General features: G+C 40.9%; 3 protein-coding genes across 5 annotated transcripts in view; 2 read left to right on the top strand and 1 right to left on the bottom strand.

The window, feature by feature from the left end:
• The window catches only part of cpa6 (carboxypeptidase A6), a 28123-nt gene extending 14162 nt beyond the window's left edge, over window positions 1–13961 (top strand). For both annotated transcript variants that reach the window (XM_088322396.1, XM_088322395.1), the window contains exons 9-11: window positions 10639–10841; window positions 11646–11730; window positions 13657–13961. In XM_088322396.1, coding sequence (XP_088178522.1) covers window positions 10639–10841; window positions 11646–11730; window positions 13657–13871 — 503 coding nt within the window. In that variant the 3' untranslated portion in view covers window positions 13872–13961. The remainder of the gene's footprint in view (window positions 1–10638; window positions 10842–11645; window positions 11731–13656) is intronic.
• Window positions 4328–8425, bottom strand: LOC148348469 (uncharacterized). The gene is made up of 2 exons (XM_088322397.1): window positions 8280–8425; window positions 4328–5691 (listed from the first exon to the last, which is right to left on the bottom strand). The coding sequence occupies exons 1-2, from the start codon at window positions 8328–8330 to the stop codon at window positions 4474–4476; spliced, it is 1269 nt and encodes a 422-aa protein (XP_088178523.1). The 5' UTR covers window positions 8331–8425; the 3' UTR covers window positions 4328–4473.
• A 3935-nt stretch (window positions 13962–17896) lies between the features above and the next one.
• Window positions 17897–25799, top strand: part of arfgef1 (ARF guanine nucleotide exchange factor 1) — a 44589-nt gene continuing 36686 nt past the window's right edge. For both annotated transcript variants that reach the window (XM_088322265.1, XM_088322264.1), the window contains exon 1: window positions 17897–18288. In XM_088322265.1, coding sequence (XP_088178391.1) covers window positions 18165–18288 — 124 coding nt within the window. In that variant the 5' untranslated portion in view covers window positions 17897–18164. The remainder of the gene's footprint in view (window positions 18289–25799) is intronic.

Here is a 25799-nt window from a genome sequence, read left to right as displayed (position 1 = left end):
AACTCAAATGCGTTGGCGATCCATAGGTTTTATTTAATAAAATAAAAGTCGCCCAATACTCCGGGGCAAAACAGAACAACACAGAGTTCCTCCGGCACGAACTCAACAGGACAAGGCATAACAGACTAAAACAGGACAAGGCATAACAGACCGGGATTGTGTATAATGAGTAATGAACCAGCACCCGCCAAACCCAAAATCCAGCCTTAAATAGCAGAACAGCAATCAGCTGATCTGCTTCAGCTTGAGTTCGGGGGCGTGGCATACTGGTCATGGCGACCGTGACAGAGCCCCCCTCTTAAGGGACAGCTCCCGAGGTCCCAAAAAAGAAAAAATTACTACCTCGCGCCCCGGAATGTTGACGATCGCGATTGGGGCAACCCTGCTCCCTCCTCCGAACACGCAGGAACGGGGAGAGGCAGGCGCCATCTGCGTCGTCCGTGACAGAATTAACCAGCCAACAAAGAGAACTCAGCGAACGATCCCAGCGCGACTTGGGGAGAGCTGGAGTGCGCAGTTTGGCAGGCGCCTACTGAGTTGGCCTTCCCTGCCCGTTCGAACCACGGCCCCGCCCGTCGTGGCCCTTGCTGTGCCTCGAATGGGGTCCCAGGAAGAATTGACGCCTGCCTGCCCGACTCCCGTGCCGATTGCCTGCTATTCCCTCTCCCCTGCGTGCAAGTCCGACTCCGACTCCGCTGCCTGTCGGGTCAACTCCGACTCCGCTGCCCGTCGGGCCGACTCCGACTCCCAAGCCTGCCTGTTCGACTCCCAAGCCTGCCTGTTCGACTCCCAAGCCTGCCTGTTCGACTCCCAAGCCTGCCTGTTCGACTCCCAAGCCTGCCTGTTCGACTCCCAAGCCTGCCTGTTCGACTCCCAAGCCTGCCTGTTCGACTCCCAAGCCTGCCTGTTCGACTCCCATGCCTGCCTGTTCGACTCCCATGCCTGCCTGTTCGACTCCCATGCCTGCCTGTTCGACTCCCATGCCTGCCTGTTCGACTCCCATGCCTGCCTTGAGTCTCCCTGTACTGATTTTGTTCAGTCTTTCCTGTCCTGTCTTGTCTGTTCTGAATCTGTTCCCCCCTGAGTCTGACTCTTCTGAACCTGAACCCCCTGAGTCTGACTCTTCTGAACCTGAACCCCCTGAGTCTGACTCTTCTGAACCTGAACCCCCTGAGTCCGACTCTTCTGAACCTGAACCCCCTGAGTCCGACTCTTCTGAACCTGAACCCCCTGAGTCCGACTCTTCTGAACCTGAACCCCCTGAGTCCGACTCTTCTGAACCTGAACCTCCTGAGTGTGACTTTTCTGCATCTGAACCCGACCTGAGTGCGACTCTTCTGCATCGGCCTGACCTGATTCTGCCCTGATTTTGCCTGTCCTGTTCTCGTCGGTTCTGCCTGTCTGTTATCCCCTGTCCAGCTTGCCCGCCGGACCCCCCCCCCCCCTGCCGAGCGCCGATTCCGATCCGCCCGACGCAGATGGCGCCTGCCTCTCCCCGTTCCTGCGTGTTCGGAGGAGGGAGCGGGGTTGCCCCAATCGTGAGCGTCGAACCATTCCGGGGCGTGAGGTTGTAATTTTTTCTTTTTTGGGACCTCGGGAGCTGTCCCTTAAGAGGGGGGCTCTGTCACGGTCGCCTTGGTGACCAGTCTGCCCCGCCCCCTGGGCAACAGCTGAAAGCAGTTCCACTAATGGTGGGTCTGTATTTAAGGCTGCATGGTGGGCTCTGCGGTGGCTGGTTAATACTCATTATTCACAATCCCGGTCTGTTATGCCTTGTCCTGTTTTAGTCTGTTATGCCTTGTCCTGTTGAGTTCGTGCCGGAGGAACTCTGTATTGTTCTGTTTTGCCCCGGAGTTTTGGGCGACTTTTGTTTTATTAAATTAAACTTATGGATCGTCAACGCATTTGAGTTCTCCCTTCATGCCTCCTGCCTCCGTTCTGGTCCGGTCACCTTCCACGCCACCACGTCTCGTGACAATTATAACAAAATACTACAAAAATATTACGATAGAAATACCAAGAAAACACTACTGCAGAAATACTGTAAAAATACTACAATAATAAAACTACAGGAATACTACAGAAGTTCTACAAAAATACTACTTAAAATAAAACTGCAATAAATTCTACGGGAATACTACAAAAATCCTACAAAATACTAATTAAAATAAAACTGCAGTAAAACTACAAAATACTACAGCTATACTTCAAAAATCAACTATGTAAATACAACAAAAATTATAAAGAAATACTTCAAAAATACTACGATGGATATACGAAGAAAACACGACTGCAGAAATACTGTAAAAATACAACAAAAATAAAACTACAGGAATACTATAGGAATTCTACAAAAATACTAATTAAAATAAAACTGCAGTAACTTCTACGGGAATACTACAAAAATTCTACAAAAATACCAATTAAAATAAAACTGCAGTAAAATTACAAAATACTGCAGCTTTTACTTCAAAAATCTACTATATAAATACTACAAAAATTATAAAGAAATACCACAAAATAACTACTATGGAAAAACTGAGAAAATACTAGTGCAGAAATACTATTAAAAATACTACAAAAAACACAGTAACAATTACAGAAATACTGCAGAAATTCTACAAAAATACTAATTAAAATAAAACTGCAGTAAAATTACAAAATACTACAGCTATACTTCAATAATCAACTATGTAAATACTACAAAAATGATAAAGAAAAACTACAAAAATACTAAGAAAGAAAACACTACTACAGAAATACTGTAAAGATACTACAAAAATAAAACTACAAGAATACTTCAAAAATTCTACAAAAATACTAATCAAAATACAACTGCAGTAATACTACAAAACTAAATGCCAAAATGTAGTGCTTTAAACAAGGACCTCATATATTAATGTTTTAAATGTGAACCTTTCAAAACCAATTGGATGAAATGTATTCAAAAGGAAGTAAAACTTGTAGATGTCTGTATGTACACATGTATTTATACAGAAATGAAAAAGAAATGGATAGGTCTCCAAAATTGGCCCCTTGCCCAACATTTTTAAACTCAATGGTGCCCTCGACTCAAAATAGTTGCCCAACCCTGGTCTATAAGATTTTTGTTTTCAAAAATAAAAGTTTTTGAAAGGAAGGAAGGAAGGAAAGAAGGAATGAATCAAGAAGCGAGGCCACAGAATGAGAGAAGTAAGGGAGGGAGGAAGGAAGGAATCAAGAAGTGAGGCCACAGAATGAGGGAAGGAAGTAAGGAAGGGAGGAAGGAAGGAAGGAAAGGAAAGAAAGAAGGAAAGGAAGGAAGGAAGGAAGGAAGGAAGGAAGGAAGGAAGGAAGGAAGGAAGAAAGAAAGAAAGGAAAGCAGGAAGGAAGGAAGGAAGGAAGGAAGGAAGGAAGGAAGGAGGGAAGGAAGGAAGGAGGGAAGGAAGGAATCAAGAAGTGAGGCCACAGAATGAGGGAAGGAAGTAAGGAAGGGAGGAAGGAAGGAAAGAAGGAAGGAAGGAAGGAAGGAATTAAGGAAGGAAGGGAGGAGGGAAGGAAGGAAGGAAGGAAGGAAGGAATCAAGAAGTGAGGCCACAGAATGAGGGAAGGAAGTAAGGAAGGGAGGAAGGAAGGAAAGAAGGAAGGAAGGAAGGAAGGAAGGGAGGAAGGAAGGAAGGAATCAAGAGGTGAGGCAACAGAATGAGGGAAGGAAGGAAGGAATGAAGGAAGGAAGGAAGGTAGAAAGGAAGGAAGGAAGGAAGGAAGGAAGGAAGGAAGGAAAGAAGGAAGGAAGGAAGGAAGGGAGGAAGGAAAGAAGGAAGGAAGGAAGGAAGGAAGTCAAGTCAAGTCATTTTTATTTGTATAGCCCTTAATCACAATAAGTCTCTAAGGGCTTAAGGAAGAAGAAAAGAAAAGAAGGAAAGGAGTGAAAATAAAAGGAGTGAATGAAAGGAACAAATGAAGGAAGGAATGAGACAACGGAAGGAGGGATGGAAGGAAGGAAGGAAGGAAGGAAAGAAAGAAAGAAAGAAAGAAAGAAAGAAAGAAAGAAAGAAAGAAAGAAAGAAAGAAAGAGAAGGAAGGGAGGAAGAAGTTAGACAACATGCGGGAAGGAAGGACTCAAAATTGTTGCCCAACCCTAGTCTATATAGATTTTTATTTTCACAAGGCCTTTTAAAAAAATCTGCCATTATTGTCCAGGATAAATGATACTGGGAAAATGTAATGGAAAATAATGATTTTCCTTTATATCATTTGAAGGAACACTGTTTGAGATACTGGTGTGCACAAACACAGACACTAGGTGGTGCTCAAGGTACTGCTAACCAAAAAAAAAAAAGCCCTGTTATAAAGTTGATAAAACGTTCTTTAATTCTTTAATATTTTACGTCAAATACCCGAGGGGTCTTTGATATCATTTGAAAGAACACTGTTTTAGATAGCGGTGTGCACAAATAGACAGTAGGTGGTGCTTGATTTGGCTCAACATTATCATAGTGAGGCCAGATCATGTCGGTGGTCTTGATCGCCCTGTTCAGTTTCTGCCTCTAGATCAGGTAACAGTCTGAGCTTGTCGATTTCGATGAGCAGGTTGTCCTCCTGCCTGGCCCATCCGGCGCCCATCCCGACGCGCTTCCACCAGTCTTTGAGGCGCCGCCACTCCACCCCGATGGCCTCAATGTTCTCCTCGGCCCTCTTCCGGACCTCCTCGCATTCCTTCATCCAGTACTTCCGCACATTATCGGTCTCCTGCCGAGAATTCTCCAGGGCGTCTCGAAGCTCCCCGGCCTCTCCTCGCGCCTGCCGGAGCTTCTCCAACAATTCCCTAGGAGACTGGACCTCGTCCAGAGCTTCTCGGAGCATTTGACGTTCTTCTCGATGGTGTTGGCGTTCTAGCTCCATCTCCCTGGTGAGTGCGGCGATAGCCACCGGGAGCCCGTCCTCCAGTTTGATCTCCTGCTTGATTTTGAGCTCCTCCTTGAGACAGAAGACAGACCTCTTCAACCCGATTACTTCAGGTTCTAATTTCAGAACCTTGGAGGAGAGGGCGGCGTGGTCGACCACCAGTAGGGAGTTCTCCTTGGTCAATTTGGAGATGACCTCTTCTTTTTCGGCAAGGGTGCGGTTCAGGTGCCACTGCTGGCGTTCCAGTTCGGATTTATAGTAGGCTGCGGTTTCGGCGTTGTGCCTCTGCAAACTCTCCAGTTTGGCGTGAAAATACGCCGCCATTTCCTCGGCGTGCCATTGGGCGTTCTCCCATTGGGCCTGCAACTGGGACGCCGCTTCCTGCTCGCGGACGTTCCACCACTGCTGCCACTCGGCGTTGACGGCCGCCACGATGTTCTCCGTGTCGTCTTCGCGGGCCCGTTTCAGAAGATCGTGCTCCTCCATCCAGTATTGGCAGACCTGGACGGTTTCTCTCTGGGCGGCGGCCAAAACGTCCTGCAGGACGGCCATTTCGTGCTCGCACTCGCGCAGTTTCTTCTCTACGGCGGGCGCGCTGTGCTCGTTGCGGGCGTCGTCCAGAGCTTTTTGGAGACGTTGGCGTTCGCGCTGGTGGCTGTGGCGTTCGCTCTCCATCTGGGCTCGCAGGGCCGTGTTTTGGGCCACCAGCTCTCGGTTGGAACCCTCGCTGAAAAGGAGCGCCCTCCTCAGGCCGCCTGGTTTAGTGTAGCCATCGGGAGGCGGCGGGTGCCTTGGGTGGTGTGGCTGAAACCCAGAAGATGAGTTTTTTTGGAGCTGTGACAAATATTCAAATCTTCTTTCTATTCTAATTAGAAGAAACGGAAGAAATTAAACCCCTTTATTCTAAAACTGTTTTTTTTCTAAGGAAGGAGGAAGGAAGGAAGGAAGGAAGGAAGGAAGGAAGGAAGGAAGGAAGGAAGGAAGGAAGGAAGGAAGGAAGGAAGGAAGGAAAGAAGGAAGGAAGGAAGGAAGGAAGGAAGGTAGGAAGGAAGGAAGGAAGGAAGGAAGGAAGGAAGGTAGGAAGGAAGGAAGGAAGGAAGGAAGGAAGGAAGGAAGGAAGGAAGGAAGGAAGGAAGGTAGGAAGGAAAGAAGGAAGGAAGGAAGGAAGGAAGGAAGGAAGGAAGGAAGGAAGGAAGGAAGGAAGGAAGGAAGGAGAAAAGAAAAGAAGGAAAGGAGGGAAAATAAAAGGAGTCAATGAAAGGAACAAAGGAAGGAAGGAAGGAAGGAAGGAAGGAAAGAAGGAAGGAAGGAAGAAAGAGGGAAGTGAGGCAACAGAAGGAAGAAATTAAGGAAGGAATGAGGCAACAGAAGGAAGGGAGGAAGGAAGGGAGGAAGGGAGGACAGGAGGAAGGAAGGAAGGAACAAAGAAAGGAAGGAGGAAGAAAAGAAAAGAAGAAAAGGAGCGAAAAGAAAAGGAGTCAATGAAAGGAACAAATGAAGGAAGGAATGAGACAACGGAAGGAGGGAAGGAAGGAAGAAAGAAGGAAGTGAGGCAACAGAAGGAAGAAATTAAGGAAGGAATGAGGCAACAGAAGGAAGGGAAGAAGGAAGGGAGGAAGGGAGGACAGGAGGAAGGAAGGAAGGAACAAAGAAAGGAAGGAAGAAGAAAAGAAAAGAAGAAAAGGAGCGAAAATAAAAGGAGTCAATGAAAGGAACAAATGAAGGAAGGAATGAGACAACGGAAGGAGGGAAGGAAGGAAGGAAGGAAGGAAGGAAGAAAGGAAGGAAGGAAGGAAAGAAGGAAGGAAGAAGAAAAGAAGGAAAGGAGGGAAAATAAAAGGAGTCAATGAAAGGAACAAATGAAGGAAGGAATGAGACAACAGAAGGAAGGAAGGAAGGAAGGAAGGAAGGAAGGAAGGAAGGAAGGAAGGAAGGAAGGAAGGAAGGAAGGATGGAAGGAAGGAAGGAAGGAAGGAAGGAAGGAAGGAAGGAAGGGAGAAGTGAGGCAACAAAAGGAAGAAATTAAGGAAGGAATGAGGCAACAGAAGGAAGGGAGGAAGGAAGGAAGGAAGGAAGGAAGGAAGGAAGGAAAGAAGTTAGGACGGTAGGAAGGAAGGAAAGAAGGAAGGACAGGAGGAAGGGGGGACAGGAGGAAGGAAGGAAGGAACAAAGGAAGGAAGGAACAAAGAAAGGAAGGAAGAAGAAAAGAAAAGAAGAAAAGGAGCAAAAATAACAAGAGGCAATTAAAGGAAATGAAGGAAGGAATGAGGCAACGGAAGGAAGGAAGGAAAGGAGAAAAGGAAAGGAGGAAAGAAAAAAGAAAAGAAAACAGGAAAGAAAAAAGAAAATAAGAAAAGGAAAGCAGGAAAGGGAATGAAGGGAAGGAAGGTGAGAGAAGGAATGAAATGATTTTATAATATCATAGAGGGGGTTTCAGTCCCCATTAACAGCTTTTGGATCGATTAAAATGTTTATCCATATTTTCAAAATTAAAAAACAAAACATAAAAGTACAATATTAATCAGAATTTTTAAAGTAAAATCTGAGCACATAAAACTTAAATCATTTGTCATTAGTACAGATACCACGTAGCACATTTTAACATCAATATTTAACAATTAATTAGTCATATATTTAGAGACCAGATACCAATACTCTTATTTTCACACCAAAATTTAACTCTTGAGCAGTCATTGATTAGAGTACCAGGTACAGATACTGGAAAACATTTTCTAAAAAATATTTAACCCTGGAGTTTTCATTTATACAAACACAAAGTATCGATACTACAAGGTTTTTAAACCAATATCTAAAACTGGAGTAGTCATTGACGCAGAAACATGGTACCGATACTATTAGCTCTTAATCAGATCACGATTTAACTCTTGAGTAGTCTGTGATATAGATAGATATCACGTACTTATACTACTAGCATCTTTTGAAACCAGTATTTGACCCTGGAATGGTCATAGATACAGAGACAAGGTACAGATACAATTAGCATATCAACCAATGAGAAGTTACGACTACTCAATAATTTTCAAACTAATATTCAACTCTTGATACAGATACCATAGATCCAGAGACTACATTTAATTATTTACTCGTTTATTAATCTCCAATTTGTAATCCCCGATTTAAAAAAAAAAAAAAAAGAATCTTAAGTCCCGCTGGTATTGACACTAATATCAATACCTGGTATTGATAAGCAGCATTTATTCTTTAAAATGTTTAGAAACTTTTAGGAACTAACAATTCTGGACATTTTGAAACGTTCTGCTCCAAAACTAACTGATGAATGATTAGTACAAATATAGATATTATTCGATTATTCACTGCGCCTTTAATATTTTTATTGATTTTGGTAAAAATACTGGAATGTAAGAACTCACCCTCCTAGGATAGTCTGCCGTACTGGTGCTGGAACTCTCCAGGTCATCCATGTTGTTGTTTTCTAGTAGCTAACCATACTTTCTGAGTATATATATATTGTAACTGGTCATAAATCGGACATAAGATGGGGAGGAGGGCATCAAAGTTCCTAGGTCATAAAGTTACGATGTGGAAACAAATGTCATTTTGGGGCCTTTGTGATCAAGGTGCTTACAATCGGGTGACATGTTTCAACGACGTGACTTCATCGTCTTCTATAAAAAAACATATTTTTATTATAATTAGGATTGTTGTTACTATTATTATAATTTTAGACACTTAGATCAAATCAATTTGCCGATACCAGGTATATGTATCAGGCTGATACAAGGCCATACGAATTTTGCTGTGTCATTGCACGGCTATGGATACTAATACTGTTGTCAAGTATTAGTCTCGGACTGATACAAGGCTATAGTTCTTGGTGTCGATACTCAGTATCAATATCTATTGGTACCAGAGCAAGGTTCAAAACTGTTACCAGGTATCACTATCTGGCTATTGATACAAGAGCTAAGTCTGATTCCAATACCTGGTATTGACAGCAGGTTGGTACAAGGGTATATTTTGAGGTGTAAGTACTTATTTCTTGATACTAGGCTAGGTTTAATACAGATAGCAGGTATAAGCAAAGGATTGATTCTATGCAACTTTATGAGGTATCAGTACTCATTCATTGATACCCGGGCTATGTTGAATACCGATACCAGGTACCTGTATCAGACTGATTCTAGGCTCCATTTTGTAGTGGCATTTCTTGATACTAGGCTAGGTTTAATACAGATACCAGGTATAAGCAAAGGATTGATTCTATGCAACTTTATGAGGTATCAGTACTCAATTATTGATACCCGGGCTAGGTTTAATACAGATACCAGGTATAAGCAAAGGACTGATTCTATGCTATATTATGAGGTGTCAGTACTCATCTATTGATACCCGGGCTATGTTTAATACCGATACCAGGTTCCTGTATCAGACTGATTGTAGGCTCCATTTTGAGGTGCCATTTCTTGATACTAGGCTAGGTTTAATACAGATACCAGGTAAAAGCAAAGGACTGATACTATGCTATATTATGAGGTGTCAGTACTCATCTATTGATACCGGGCTATGTTAGATACCGATACCAGGTACTGGTATCAGACTGATTCTAGACTCCATTTTGAGGTGCCATTTCTTGATACTAGGCTAGGTTTAATACAGATACCAGGTATAAGCAAAGGACTGATTCTATGCCATATTATGAGGTGTCAGTCCTCATCTATTGATACCCGGGCTATGTTTAATACCGATACCAGGTACCTGTATCAGATTCTAGGCTCCATTTTGAGGTGCCAATACTCGGCTATTAGTGCTAGGGTTTAATACTGGCACTATGTATCAATATCAGGTTGATTATAAGGTATATAAATTATTAAAATTAGACGATTTAGTAAAATTTTTCACTGCACAACTGCTATTTAAGGTCAACAAAAACATAGTGCCAGAAAACATCCATAAATTATTCATTTGAAAAAAACGATTCATTGATATTAAATTGTCATGATTACTGATGTGACTCAGCTGTGCCCGCTCCTTTGGCGCCAACTGCCACGGACTCTGATTGGCTCCCGATCAGTACTTGTACCCACTCCTGTCTGTCCCCTTTTGTCAGTCCGTCTGCAAACCTCAGTTAACACTAGGCAAGCCTTTTTCGACCCTGACTCCCACTTGTCCCGTTTTTTGCTCCCGTCTGTCCCCCAGCTTCGACCCGTTTTTGATCCTAACCACGTCTACTCTCCCGTCCCTGCTTTTGGACCTCTTTTTGTCCTTGACCACGTCTTCTCTCCTTTTCTGGCTTCCAACTCGCTTCCGACCCCGACCACGTTTTTGCTCTCCTGTCCCGGCTACTGACCCGTTTGTCCGTCCCCCACACCGCCATCGCTCGTCACTTCCGCGTTCGGAGCACAATCTGAGTATCCGAGCGACCTGCTTCCCACGTCCAGCAATCACTGGATCGTGGGCGCAACCCTTTCTCTTTCTTCCAATAAAACTTAAACTATAAGTGGGTCCTGTCGCCGTTCTGGTCCTGACATAAATCAATTTTTTTTAACATTGTCTGACATAAATTAGGAAAACAATCAATTATTGCAATTTTTTTTTTTTTTTAAATGTTTAAGAAAATTTCATTTTAGAGGCTTAATTTTTTTTTAATCTAAATTACCAATCGTGTCAACACTTAACACTGTATTAGTGAAGAGTACTTGGATCCATTTCTGTTTGAAAAAAAAGTTAATTATTTATCGATTGAGTGATACAAATCCATCTGATCGGCAGAAGAGGGCGCTTCGTCCCACCCCTGCGACGATACCTACTGCGGACCCCACCCGGAATCGGAGCCGGAAGTAAAAGCTGTGGTCAAGTTCCTCCGTCGCCACAAGAAACGCCTCAAGGCTTACATTTCCGTGCACGCATACGCCCAAATGCTCCTCTACCCGTACTCGTACAAGTATGCCGCCATCCCCAACTTTAACTGCGTGGTAAGTGAGGACTGCTTTCTCCACTGTTTCCTTCTCTGGTCACAGATGTCAGCCACTTGGCTGCAGGCGATGGCTTGTCGCTAGCCTCTATTGTTATCGTTTGCTGATCCTACTTTGTCATTCAGTGTCACTTGCTTGTCATTTCTGCCTTTTTTCCTCTTTTTCCTTTTGTAAACACTCATGTGGGCAATTTGGCTAGCCGCTATTGTTAATGTTAGCCGCTCTGGATAAATAAATCTTGCTTCATCCCTCAGTGTCACTTCCACAACTGGTCATCTTCAACTTTTTTTCCACTGTAGCACAGAAAGTGGATGGATGGATGTCTAACCACTTATGTTCCACAGTTGGCCTTTTTCATCTTTTTTCCCCACTGTTTCCTTCTTTAGCTATTGTTATCGTTAACTGCTCCTACTTTGCAGTGTCACCTCCTACAACTGGTCTTGCAAATGAACGTCCTATGATTTAAGCATGAATTTATTTCCACTGTTTCATTCTCTAGCCACTGACATCAGCCACTTGGCTGCAATCTATGGCTCACCGCTATCGTTAACCTCGCTGAGTTCCGTTATTCATGGTCCCGACTACTGGAAGTTAATGATTTGCTCTTGCAAAATGTTTGCCGGACTTTTTAGTAGCCTCTCTTGCTAACATTTAAAGTTAGCCATTTAAACCAGCAATTCGCTGTTTTCACCCGCTTATTCAGAACTTCAGGCTTCTGTAGTGTCTTCTTCAAATTCATTCCTCCATTCTAAGTCATAACAACCTGTGATGTGAATTATTATTATTCAAAATATATTTTTGCAGGAGTCAGCAGCTCATAATGCAGTGACGGCTCTGTACTCAGCTTATGGAGTCAAATATAGATATGGACCTGCTTCTACAACACTGTGTGAGTATACATGCAAAACCATTCAAAGGTTTTGTGTCGTTATTTTTAAAGGAAAAGCACTGAAACTAATCAAAAATTCAACCCTTACATTGTTAACGTGGTCAATGACTATTTTACTGCGAATACCTGCGTTTTAATACAATCTCTATATAGATGTATAGATGCCCATTTCCAGCACCCAGCATTCCCGCTTCTAAATAGTACATTGTATTGTCTAATTGCATAAAAAGGCTAACGTTGAACGGATGATTAGAAAACCCTTGTGCATGGCTGAAAACAGAAGCTATAGAACTGATCTTCCTTCGAGCTGGTTGAGTATCTGGAGTTTGTGGGTGTGATTAAACTTTCAGAATAGACAGAAACAGAGAACTCGAGAGTCTATTCTTGTTCTGAGAAATCAATGAAATGAAAATGAAATGATCTGCATTTATACAGCGCTTTTCAAGTCAATGACTTCCCAAAGCACTTCACAATGTGCTCCACATTTCCCAATAGCGGCCTTGCAGCCATGTAAGGCGCTAACCTGCTTATGGGGGGTATTAGGGGTTCAGTGTCTTACCCAAGGACACTTCGACATGTAACACGGACAACCCGGGATTCGAACTGGGATCCCTTGATCCCAAGACAAGCGCTCTACCTCCTGAGCTACTGCAGAACCCGCCCTCCTTGTATAAAAGTGATTCTTGGCCATTTGAACTATGCATTTGTCAAACAAACAACTTTGTTCTGTTGATCAATTGTGCACAGAATATTCTTGACAAAACCTTAAACAGAACTGCTTAATTCCAGCACTTGTTTTACCTGTGTCACAACCCGGATGGGCAAAGGAAAAGTAATTCCCTGTCAATGTATACACACATTTAAAAAAAAGATTTTATATGTATTATTTTGTTACATTACAAAAGAGTATTTGTCTGATGTTGGAGCGACATCTGTATGGCGTGCACACCACAAACTAAGCAACTCAATGATATATACGGTGGTTTCCACACAATAAGGCGCACAGCATTATAAGGTGCATCCTTAAAATAATTTATTGTAAAATGCTGGGGTTACACTGATAAAAAAAAGGGCTGAAGGTAAGCATTGATGGATCAGTGGGAACATATCACAATACCCGGGATTGTCAGGACCAGAACGGAAACAGGACCCAATTGCGTTAAGTTTCTCACAAGTTTTATTGAAGGAGAGAGGAAGGGCTGCGCCCACGATCCGGTGTTTGCTGGATGCGGGAAGCAAGTTGCTCTCGCACTCGGATTGTGAGCCGAACACGGAAATGGATCTTCCGTTGCGAGCGATGGCGATGTCAGGGACAGAAAAACGGGTCGGTTGCGGGGACCTGGAGAGCATGGCGTGGTTTGGGTCGGAAACGAGTCGTAAGCCAGAACGGAGAGTAGACATAGTCGGGGACATAAAGATGTCGTAAGCCGGGACGGGACAGCAGACGTGGTCAGGATCAAAGCAGGTCATAGCCGGAGACAGACGGGAGCAAAAACAGGATGGGTGGGAGTCAGGGTCGAAAAAAGGCTTGCCTAGTATACACTGAGGTTCTGAGACGGACTGACAACAGGGAACTTACAGGACTGGGTTCAAATAGTGTCAGGGAGCCAATCAGAACCCGCGGCGGTTGGCGCCAAATGAGTGGGCACAGGTGAGTTAAATCAGTAATCATGACAGGGATAAAAACATTAAAATGAAAAAAATATTATTCAGTAGGTATAACTTATTTGTAGTCTTTGAGACTGGCCAACAAATGGAATAGATTAATATGGGCAAAATTAACAGACATGGAAAAATTAATTTGATAAATAAAAGTGTGACTTTTTTATATAATGCAAAAGATTGTGTGGGTAACCCCAAACCTTTGAAGGGTAGTGTTGATACTTTAAAAAAAAATAGGCAGTAATCTTTTTCTCCATCTCGTAGACGTCAGCTCGGGCAGTTCTATAGATTGGGCCTACAGAAACGGGATCCCGTACGCGTTTGCCTTCGAGTTGCGGGATACGGGCTACTTCGGTTTCCTGCTGCCAGAGTCCCTCATAAACCCCACGTGCACTGAGACCACCAGGGCCGTCAAGGCCATTGCGGCGGGCTTGCTCAAGAAATGTCACACGGAGAACGAGACGTTCCCGTATATATGAATGCACTGAGTGTGTTTTTTTTGTTTTTCTTAATTGTTCCCTGTAATTATTCCCTCGGGTTTGGATCATAAAAACATTGTGATATTTTAATAGTGTGTGATTATTCATTCATTATCTGCACCGCTTATCCTCACTAGGGTTGCGGTGGTGCTGGAGCCCATCCCAGCTATCTTCGGGCAGTGGGCAGGGGACACCCTGAACTGGTTGCCAACAAGTCGCAGGGCACACTCACTCGCTCATTCACACCCAGGGACAATTTGGACCGGCCAATTAACCTGACATTCATGTTTTTGGAATGTGGGAGGAAAACGGAGTGCCCGTAAGAAACCCACGCAACCACGGGGAGAACATGCAAACTCCACACAGAAAGGTTTGATCTGTATGGTGCTGTTTTTGATATTTTTGAGAAGAATTAAAAATAATTGCAGACAAACATCATCTGTATTTCCTTATTAATTTTTTTTTTACTTTCAAACGAATTCAAAAAAAAAGTACCTAAGTCGTTAGAGTGATACTTTCCTGATGCTAAAGCTAGAAATAGCACAGAATTAACATTTTTTTAAATGTTGCACTTTAATAACATCATATAATGAGTACATTAAATTATTTTCAGTTATTTGAATACATGTGAGAAAATCTGAACATTTGAATTAGATTTAGATATTAGATATTGTATTATCAATGTGCTAAAAGTGTCAGAACCAGAGCAAATGGTAGACCCAATCGCGTAACGCTTCACACAAAAGATTATTTGGATATCGAGGAAACAAACACCAGCGATCTGGTGTTCGCTGGTCGAGGGAAGCGAGCCGCTCACGGGATCGGAGCGTGTTCGGAATGCGGAAGTGAATCTCCCGGAGTGGGAGATCGTAGCATGGTCGAACGTGAAAAACGTGTCAATAGCCGGAGCGGGGGATCAGAGCGTGGTCGGTGGTCAAAAAAGGCTCGTTAGCCGGGACGGGAGATCAGAATGTGGTCGTGGTCAAAAACGGATCGTAGCCGGAGACAAACGGGGAATCAAGAACAGACGAGTAGTATACTGATGAAAAAAATGGGACCGACGGGAGTCAGAGTCAAAGTGCTTGCCTTGCGTAAGCAGAGGTTCGCTGACGGACTGACAAAAGGCAACTGAGAGCACTGAGCTTAAATAGGAGGGGGAACCAATCAGGTAAGCAGCAGCAGCTGGCGCCAAACGAGCGGGCACAGGTGAGTGCAGTGAGTATTAATGTCAAAAAGGGCTTGCCAATGCCAAAATTGGGTTTATTTCCTGGACCCTGTCCTTTGTTCATGGTTCACTCAGATCCCATTCACAATCAAACTGCCACCACTCTTTTACACTTTTAATTTTCTATTTAGTATCTCGTTCACTCCTGCTACAATTTCATTGTACAGTTTTTCATTGTCGACTTTAAGTGTAAATGTATTTTATTTATACAGCCCTTTACAACAATCCTTTCGGTGTACTTCAGTGCCTTACAGTGATAACAGAGAACCAAGTAAAAACCAAACGAAAAATAAAAATAAAAACAATAAAAGTCAATAAAAACAATAAATACACAGTATAAAAAATAAATGAATAAGTGTCACTACTGTTTATTAAAAGCCATCCTGAAGAAGTTTGTTTAGTCTGGTTTTAAAAAGGCCCAGGTCTGAAATAAGACTCAACTCGACCGGTAGCTAATTCCAGAGCCTGGAGACAGCAACAGAAAAGGCCAGGCACCCCAGCGTTTATATTTTGACTTAGGCACTTCCTGCTCACGTTGGTCCTTGGACCTCAAAACTCTACCAGGACTGCAAATAGTTCAAAGCCCAGATAAATGTAATGTGGAAAAACAATTAAGAGCTTTAAAAATGAACATTGAAAGTTGAAGGTCAATTCTAAAAAGGACAGGGAGCCAATGAATGGATTTAAGAATAGGAGAGATATGTGCATGTCTGCTGGTGTTGGTAAAAGAGCGTTCTGCACAAGTTGAAGGCGACTGATATACGACTTGGAGACGCCAACACAAAGTTCATTGCAATAATCTAACCCTAAACTTATTAAGGCCTGTATAGCTGTCTCTAGGTCACTTTATTGGAACTTTATTGTCAAATAGGCTATATGCACAACATACAGCAAAGATGAAATTACCATACTTCCTCTCATCCTGCGTGCAAACATGCAATGAATAAGACACAAATACAAATAACAATTAGGTAAAAAAGTAGGAATATAAAAAGATTTTTGAAAAATCTAAAAATATGTATGGTTTAAAACTACACCATGTGCAATCTATGCTGGAATCTAAATAGTGCAGTTGTGCTTCAATTTGGCAGAATGCACAAAATAGGGAGGCGGTAGAGCAGGGAGAGAAATCAGAGGTCTGCCAGCCTGATCCAAAAAGCTATCTTTGAGCCTGCTGGTTCTGACTCGGAGACTCCGCAGTCTTTTCCCTGACGGCAGCAGGTTGAAATGGCTGTGAGACGCGTAGGTGGGGTCATCTGCTGTTCTGGTGGCTTTGCGGGTGAGGCAGGAGTTTAGATGTCCAGGAGGAACATGAGGGGGGAACCAGTTGTGTTCCTTGCAGTTTTTGACCGCACAACAAGAAGGTAAATGACTCCACCTCTTTTTCTCTGGTTGACTAACTGGAGAGCCACCCCACCAACCAACCAACCCTCTTTGGCAAACTTCAAGACAGACAACATCAAAAAAATAGATTACAGTAGGATCTACAACAACTGATTTATATATAGTTTGTTGATTTTACTTGCTCACACGCTCCACAGGTTTCCTTCCTGAAATCGGGTACACCAATAAAAAAACACAAACAACTCATTTCTGGTCACATATTTTTGTTGTAATGTGTAGCGTTTTCCAGGATGTACTGCACAAAACCCTCCCTGAAATGAATGCCAATTGACAGGTCCAAGTGGGGAAACCCTGTTATATTCCATATTTTTTTTAGGGTTCACCACACACGTATATGATTTTTGCATACACAAACAGAAAGTGGGATGAACTGAATAATAACAAAAAAAAATGAAAGACACAAGCCAGAATGTTAGCATTTTAGCATGCACATCAATGACAAATAAATGATTCAGTGTTTCAAATCTGTTTTATTATTCTATTGAACGACATGGTAAAGATATATTTAATACATACCGGTACACTCTATAGTTGTGTGTCTTTTTGCTAAATTTATTGCATGAAAAATATTTGTATCAACACAAGCTAACATGCTAGCATTTAGGCATAAACAGTATTGACGGATACATTAATTTATTCAGTCCTTCCACTGGGTTTAGATATTCAGTTATGTGACAAAAAATATTTGTAATATTCATCTTGTATATATTTGTGTTTTGGGGTGGGGGGGGTGCTAAAATCATAGCAAAAAAAATGTGACATGCACAAGCGAGCATGTTAGCATTTTTAGCATGAACAGCATTGAAAAACAAAATAGATTATTCCGTATGCATTTACATTCATGATAACAATAATTAAATTCTACTTTTTTGCTAAAATTACAGCATAAAATCTATTTTGATGAACAGAAACAAGCATGTTAGCATTTAACATAAACGTTGCTGACAGATATATTTATTTAATCGTACTTTTCACTAGGTTTAAATATTTATTTAGATGACAAAAATGTTTTCAAAACGTATATGTTTTTTGTGTATTTTTTTCAAGAATCATAGCACATATATATATATATATATATATATATATATATATATATATATATATATATATATATATATATATATATATATATATATATATGTATATATATATATATATATATATATATATATATATAGTAAACACAAGCATGCATGATAGCATTTTTAGCATGATCTATGTTGACAGACAAAACAATTTTATTTGTTTCGAATCTGGTTTATTCTTTTATTCAAATACACACATTCTAAACATATTCTAACACATGTACTGTATATCTTGTGTCTTTTGGGGACAGTGAAATGTAGCTAGTAGCATCAATGCTAGTTCCCTGCCTCCGCGGCCGCTGCTTCACTGTGACGTCATTTCCGCTCCAACATGGCGCAGGAGACAGGTCGTTGATGGCCAACGAAAGGGATTGAACCCCACCTTTTTGTGTGTTGTCTTTTCACCCCTCTCTCCTTTTTTTATTTTGTTTTCTTTTTTTTCTCGAGCCTCACCTTGTTAGTGAGGGAAAGCCGTTATTTTATTGGCGAGAACATCCTCGCCCCCCTCTCCCCCTTCCACCACCATCACCTCTCTCCTCTCCTGAGACAGTCACACCGCGCCCCGAATTCCGGTGCGTCATGTTTGAAGGCAAAAAGACGAAAAACATGTTCCTCACCAGAGCTTTGGAGAAAATTTTAGCCGATAAGGAGGTGAAAAAAGCCCACCACTCCCAGCTGCGTAAAGCCTGCGAAGTGGCACTCGGTAAGTTGTCTTGTTTTCTACACCCCCACCTCCTCTGCCTCCCCCATTACTTCTCTCATTTTTCCTGATTAAGATTTTAAACAAAACCCCCACTGGACATTCAAACTGGCTCTCTCGTTGCAGAAGTTTAACCAAGAAAAGAAAAACGTTGAAAAACGCCATTTTGTCTTGTAGGTGACTTGCATGGAAGCTTGTGTTTATCTGATAGTCAACGCGGAAATGGTGTAAAGAGCGACATTTTTTGTTGTGTTGTTCTCTCCCGCAGACTCTTCAATAAACACATTTCCCGTAAAATGGTTTAAAAGCTTTCCCTTCGTTTCACATTTTAATACAAGCAGTTTATCCGCCAAGGCCATAAAAGAGCGTTGTGTCGGCGTGTGTTCCTGTTACACTCGTCGCCCTCTCTCGTTTGTGTCTTCTGTGTTTATTATGCGTTTTTCAAAGATTTTAACGTCATATTTGTGGTGCCACGTTTTTCACCATTTCATTATTTTCATTATACAAAGTAAAGCGAAAGGTGACAGCTGTCAGAGCACCTTTTAAGCTAGGACAATATCTCTTTCGAATGGAGACGTAATGAGTTCCGGTTAGGCGTAAACATAAAAGTAAATCCTCAAGTCGCTACGTTGTTATAACTTTGCTGAGCGACTTATATCAGATTACAAAATAATTTAATATCACTGGCATACTGGTAATCACTTTTATAACTCATTTAAACAAGCTTCTCATCTTTTTTTCCAAAGGTTTGATCTCTTATTTTGAAAGGTACAAAATACCATTTCCGGTTTAGATTATACCCATGCACGCTAGCTTTTCTCAAGCGTATTTCCCTATTTTCCAGCCTATACATATTAATAATCACAATTTCCCCCTGATAAAAATAAGAAGTGCTTGTATTTGAATCATGCAAAAAAGTGGAATTATTTATGAAGCAGGCTGATTTGGACAAACAAGGTTTCTGTCCAGGCAAGGTGGGGTAATATGATGCTAGGGGTGGACACAATGAGAGCATCTCATGGAGCAGCCACCTGCATGAGGATATCAAATGACCGTGAGGGAAAAAGTTTGCACTATGGTTGTGCTGCATGGTTGTAATATCTTCTTGCAGGGATATTTAAGTACATCGTGCCCCTAGGATACAGCATTCAACTTTTCTGAGGTGGGGGTCACAAAGTAAAATGGCCTTCTAGTGGGGAGAGAAACACGTAGTAATTAGGTAATACATTTTGAACCCACAATACCCCAGATAAAAATATACAAATAAGCAAACAATATATAGTAAGTAGTACTTATGTGCAATGCATATGCATATGATTAAATAACTCCAACATATGGATGTTGAGTGAAAAAAAGGACATTCTATTTCCCTTTTTGTGACGTGACATGAGCTGGCTGATTTAAGTAGCAGGTGGATGCTGAAGGGGTAGGAGACTGTAAAAGCGTATTAAAAATTAATGATCTTAAAGCTTCCACTTGCAAAGATTGTCAATAACATGGAAGATCCTTGCTTTAATCGCCTTCTAATTTTCAATAATAGTCCCGGTCGTCCAATGATTACGGATATGTGTGTCCGCTTCATTTTTCTTGATAATTGTAAGCTTCGTCCCCATGGTTATCATATTTTTGCCTCCCCTTTAACATGATTGCAAGCCTTAAGACCCATAGCAAATACAGTAGAAAAAAATTCAGTAGTGTATCACAGACTCCCAATGTCTTTAGAAAAAAACGCAAGATTCTGAACCGAATGAATACAGACAAAACCATTGTGGGAGTTCCTCCAGCATATCAGCATTTTTGTGACGCAAACCATCATCTTATATGACGACAATCAAAAGGAGATGGGCATCTTGGAGACATAACTCGTCATACGAGGGAGTGGTGACAAGGTTTTTTGACACGGGAAATAATTTTTTGCTGATGTCGTGTAGGATGGAGGATGCCTTAAACAGGGGCCAAAAACCCCATCTTCTTCCACACTGTATAGGGCAAACATTGTGGGAGATGCCATATCCAAGGGTGTACTGTGATTGTGGTGTTTATATTGTTTGGATAAAAAAATACATTAGAGGTAATAAACATCTCTTTGATAGAAATGTCATCATCAATCAGGCCCCGCAGTATGTTGTTGTTCTTCTGGTGTGGTTAAACTGGCAAATAGAATGAATAAGGAGTCATTTCAATCAAACTAAGATGATAAATTGGGGCTTTATGCCCAATACATTGCTGTTAGCTCCTCCCTCAGACTCTAATATACTCTGCAAGGTTTATATTCCGTAGATCATATTTAATGATATGATTATCGATGGAAACTAAAATGAAGGCTGATGAAGACAATTTAGTGCAATGTAACTAGAATGTGAGAGTTGAGCACTGAGCAGCACTACAGCAGTAATGCATGAGGGGGAAAATGCGTACATATAAAAGGACGCTCGCATGACCCAGAATAGTGAGTAACTTACATAATCTCCTTCCACTCCCGGGACTCTGAGACATCTCTGCGCTCTCGTTGAATTTAGAGCTGTACCTAAAGTAACAATCATGAGTGAAAAGTTCGGGCAAGGCAAGAGTGCAACATTCTCGTCCGCACTCCCAACCTGACCTTTATCTCGGAATACCAAAATGTCAGCCGACAGGCATTTGCTACGGTAACGCACTTTCTTCTCCCTACACTCGTGACATTGCAGGTTGGTGTCACTAATGTTTTGACCAAATTTTTTTTTGACCAGCCAAGATGCCGCCTAGTATACGTTTAAAGTTGGCGGATATGCAAATACAAATTATTCCTTGCTGGCCATTAAGGGAAAATTCCCTTCCCTGCGTGGTTGTATTATTACTGCAGCGTATGCACACATTATGAGCACCAGACCGTTAATTACAAAACATTAATGGGAGTCCTGCTGCCTCATCTATAAAAGTCGGTCGTCCGTACATCTGTTAATCAATCTGTGTAAATCAATTATTATTAATCTGTATTTATATTTCTATCATTTTGGGGGGATTTATTTGGGTTTTATATAGGAACCTAAATGTTCTTTTTTTGTCTTTAAAGTGACTGTGTGCAATAATTATCCACCAGAGGTTGCTGTACCTTAGAAAGTATTTAAAGCATGTGTGTTCAATTCTGCAAAAATTTTAATTTCATTCTTCGGAGTGACAACGAAAGACTGCACGTGCTGGATACACTCGGATCAGCTGAAAAGAGTGAATAGCTGGAGTTGGTCAGAACAAGTGAAGTTTGATGGCCGCTGGACAAAGCAAGATTTATTTACACAATGTGGCGAACAATAACAATAGTGGCAAGCCATAGACTGCAGTCAAGTGGCTAACTGAGTGGCTAGAGAAAGAAACGGTGGAGAAAAATGTGAGGCTCTTCAATAAAATCATGTTTGAGATTGTACATATATTTTTACATTATTTGATTCAATAGTGTTTTTAATAAAATGAGTTGAGTAATTTTACACAACTAGGGGTCTTTATATAATACCTACTTGCGCTTCATACATATATTCCAGTGATTTTGAATCAGTTCCAAAATAAATTATTCAATAACCACCACATTGGATCTGTTTTCTCAGATCAAGACTTTTTTAAATGTTATTTTTTATTATTTTTCCTCTTCGCTCCTGCCAAGTACACACCCTTTAGCTCTTTGCAATCCCAAAGGTGGCCCCCGATCCCGAAAATGAGATCGCACTCATGCCAGGGCCTGTGCTCGTTCTCTCAACGCATAAATCATCCTTTTATCTTTCCTTAAGATGTTGCCGGATATATTTATAAATGCTTTGTATTTCCAAGTGGATCCTTTCATTCATTATACATCATCTTGTGTCGTGTCAGGCCTCCCTCAGTCCTAAGACGGCTTGTGAATTCATAATTATGCTTTCATGATGAGGAACGTATTACACTATTTCCTCACTTATTTTGCTTTGTTTGTTGTTAATGATGTCAATGTCTGCTTAAAATAATAAAATAACTGCTCAAGCTTAACCACAGGACTCAGAATCGTGTTTTGTGATAGTACGAGTGGTAAGATCAGAATTTCGGCCCATGTTCGGGCATAAAATGTCAATCATTAAGCTGTGACGGACTGAGCTTCTCTCTTGCGATTTTTTTTTTTTTCTTTGTGGGGGATCTGCACAGCATGCACTTTTTAGATGACTAATATTTATTTCTACATGAGTGATATTACTCTGAAGGAACTGTACTTTTACTTGAGTAACACATTTCAATACCAAAGTTCGTGCTTTGGGGCTAAGGTGTGCACTTTGGCGCTGCACTTTGGGGCCACGAACTTCGAGTGCGGCCTCCCCAAATGTAATTACTATCGAGCGACCTTTGCTTTCGGCTCAGACAATGGAAATGTCGGGGGTCGGATCGGTTGGGTGCCCGTGGCTCCCCCCTATGTTGACATTAAACAATGTGTAATCTCTTTTTTTCCAAGTCTATTCTTGCCGGATATTTTCCGATTACAAACTCTTACTTCCTAAACCATGGTTAGGAAACCTTTGAGTCATAGGCTTAGCCGAGCGGCTAGGCCAGACAACAAAAATGATTCATTTGTTAGATTTTTTTGACAGGAGGGGGAGGAATGAGTAAATAAACCCTTTGCCTAAGGAGCCTTAAAGAGAAATGGAAGCCTCCTAAACATGTATTTCTATAGTTGTCTGAAGACATGCGATCAAGAATTGTTCATCTATATAAAGCTTCCCCTTGACAGGGAAGTGCCAAATCAAAATTTGAGATGTGTAACCTTAGCAAGAGTGGCGGCCGCAGTCAGTAACAAGCAGATCGATAGCTGTACTGTAAGTGGTAGACACTGGCGGGAAAAAGCGCCAAAACAAACCATTGAAAATGATAACGGCGCAAATAATATATGTCGTGACTTTAATGACGTCACATGACAAAGACCAGAGGCCCGTGTGGGAGTGGCTTTGGGAGAGCCTATGGGATTTAACAATAAAAACCACAGGGAGCTACTGTTCCAAGTGAAGTATTCAGATTCAGAGATAATTCCTCTTTTAGATTGAAATAAATAAAATAAAATTAATTCAGCGCAATTGCTGGCCTCATAAATGCTTATAAACAGAGGTTACATTTACAAATCTGTAAATCTGAACGATCTGGCTCAAATATAAAATCCCCACTACGATTATCATTTCCTGTGGTGTGTCTTGGGCAAGTACAGTCTAGTGGCGCCCATCTCTCTCCAGGCTAACTAATGTTTCCACCTGGTATTGAACTAGGAATCCTTTACTCATTAGGGGACTCTGCTAACCACTGCAGTACGATTACACAGAAATATAAAAAAAATTCATGCTTGATCACTGCATTCATAACTGTAAACAATGTTGTTTCTTTTTGTAAAGGATAAAGAATATATGACATATATATGTTTATTTGAGATGAACCCCTCTGTATACATTTTTTTTGTTTCTGGAATAAACAAATAAATCTCTTGGAAAACAAGACACGAATAATTCATTTTGAGTCCGTTTCCTTGAATGGTTAATGATATTAATTTGTTTTAAAAATAAAAGCCAGAATTATCTGGTCAATTTTAGAAAGGATGCTTTTTAAAATGACATTAATTTAATTACAGCATTTCTTGTGTATTAAGCACACTCATGTATAACGCGGCAACTAATATTTTATTAGAAATCGGTACAAAATTTTGTTTCACTTTTTCTCAGCTCAAACTAAGCATTGACAAACATTGTTGAAATGTCTGGCCATGGTTAAAATTATTTACTGACAATGTTAACAATAGGGGTGCTACAACAAATCCATAAAATTGATTAAAATTGACTATTAAAACGCTGGCAACTTATTACCTCATTGATTCATTGTGTTGCACAATTTATGAGCCGTTAAGCACGTTAATGAATGCAAATAAGTATTTTGGATCTCTGTGAAGTTGTAGTACCACTTTTGTCCGACAGAGGGCGTCTTGAATAGAATAGAATAGAATAGAATATACCTTTATTGTCATTGTTACAAAATGGGTTAACATATTGTGACAACGAAATTGGGCATGACACTCCAGTTTTACACATTCACAATGAGGTATGAGCCAAGAAGATAAAGGAACAGAGAAGATAAGGTTATAAAACAAGGGGGATAAGGCTATAGTTATAATTTACATGGTATTTACACAAGAAATGTCGGCATGTGGGATGTTACATACAGTGTTGTCGTGAATATTGCATTTGGTGCAAAGTCATCATAGTGCAAAAAATAGTCAGCATATGCATTGGTGCAAACATAGACAACATAGTGCAGAAAAAAGGAAATGGTCAGACATTGTGCAAGGTGAGCAGTAAACGTAGTGCAGTCGACATGTGCAAGAACATAGACATTAGTACCATTATATTCGTATGAGGTAGTGTTGGCACAAGTTTTCAGGTTTTTTGTGCTGTGTCTGTTTTGAGCAGTGAACAAACATAGTGCAGACAGCATGTACGTGAGTACCATTTTACATTCGTGTGTACCATTTTACATTCGTGTGAGGTAGAGACTGTTTCTATTAAAGTTTTGGTTTTTTAAAGTTTTTTTTTTAAATCATTTTTATTGAACATTGCATCATTACAGACAAAATTGGCATTAAACAGACAAACACTACAAAGTTACTAAGAGAGCAAAACATACTGCAGAAATACGAAAAATACAAAAAAATCATGAAAATAGTTAGATAAATAAAATACCCATTCATTATATGCACCGCTCTTCCTCAGTGGGGTCGCGGGGTTGCTGGAGCCCATCCCAGCTATCTTTGGGCAGTGGACACCTTGAAGTGGTTGATAATAAAATACATTAAGTTATTAAGAAAACTAATAATGATGACATGTTCATCTCAACACAAAGGGAAGCCTTTTAAGCATATTTTATATCATTTGCACATTGGGAATGTTGATCATATTCAAAAATTACCTAAAAAACCAAAATTTGTTGACGATAGTTTTAAAAGTGGGTTTACATTTTTGATATTTTTTTGGCGGATACAAATCTTGCTACACATAAAAAAATAATTTATTGCAGTGCGTTTTTTGTTTTGTGTGACAAGTCTAATTAATGTAATATGATGGTTTGGATAAGGTGGTCGGAAAAGACATGGGATTTGTATTGTTTTATATCATAGAACATTCTGCTGTGTTGTCCACTATTTTTTCTATCCGTCCATAACTTCAATATTATAATATAGGAGGAAATCAAAAAAGTCTTTTGAAAAATCTGATTAATCGATTAATTAAAAGAACAATCGACCGATTAATCGATTAACAATATAATCGTTAGCTGCAGCCCTTAATAACAACCTCTATTTTACATTGTATTTATTTCATGTCTTTCAAAGTTCGAGTCATTGTCAGATACACCATAGAGTTTTTTCCCTCGTTGTGTTTCTTTGCGTTTATTTATATCTTTCAGGACAACTTTCTATTTTCTCCATTTCCTAACATTTGTTTCTGCTACTGTGAAAAAGTGTGAAAAATAGTGTGATATTGAGATATAACCTA

This window comes from Urocampus carinirostris, chromosome 18 (assembly GCF_059441175.1).
Source record: "Urocampus carinirostris isolate Australia breed hairy pipefish chromosome 18, RoL_Ucar_1.0, whole genome shotgun sequence".
In the NCBI taxonomy this organism is placed as follows: Eukaryota; Metazoa; Chordata; class Actinopteri; order Syngnathiformes; family Syngnathidae; genus Urocampus; species Urocampus carinirostris.
Note: the sequence above shows the minus strand (reverse complement) of the source record. Positions and strands in the feature narration are given on the sequence as shown.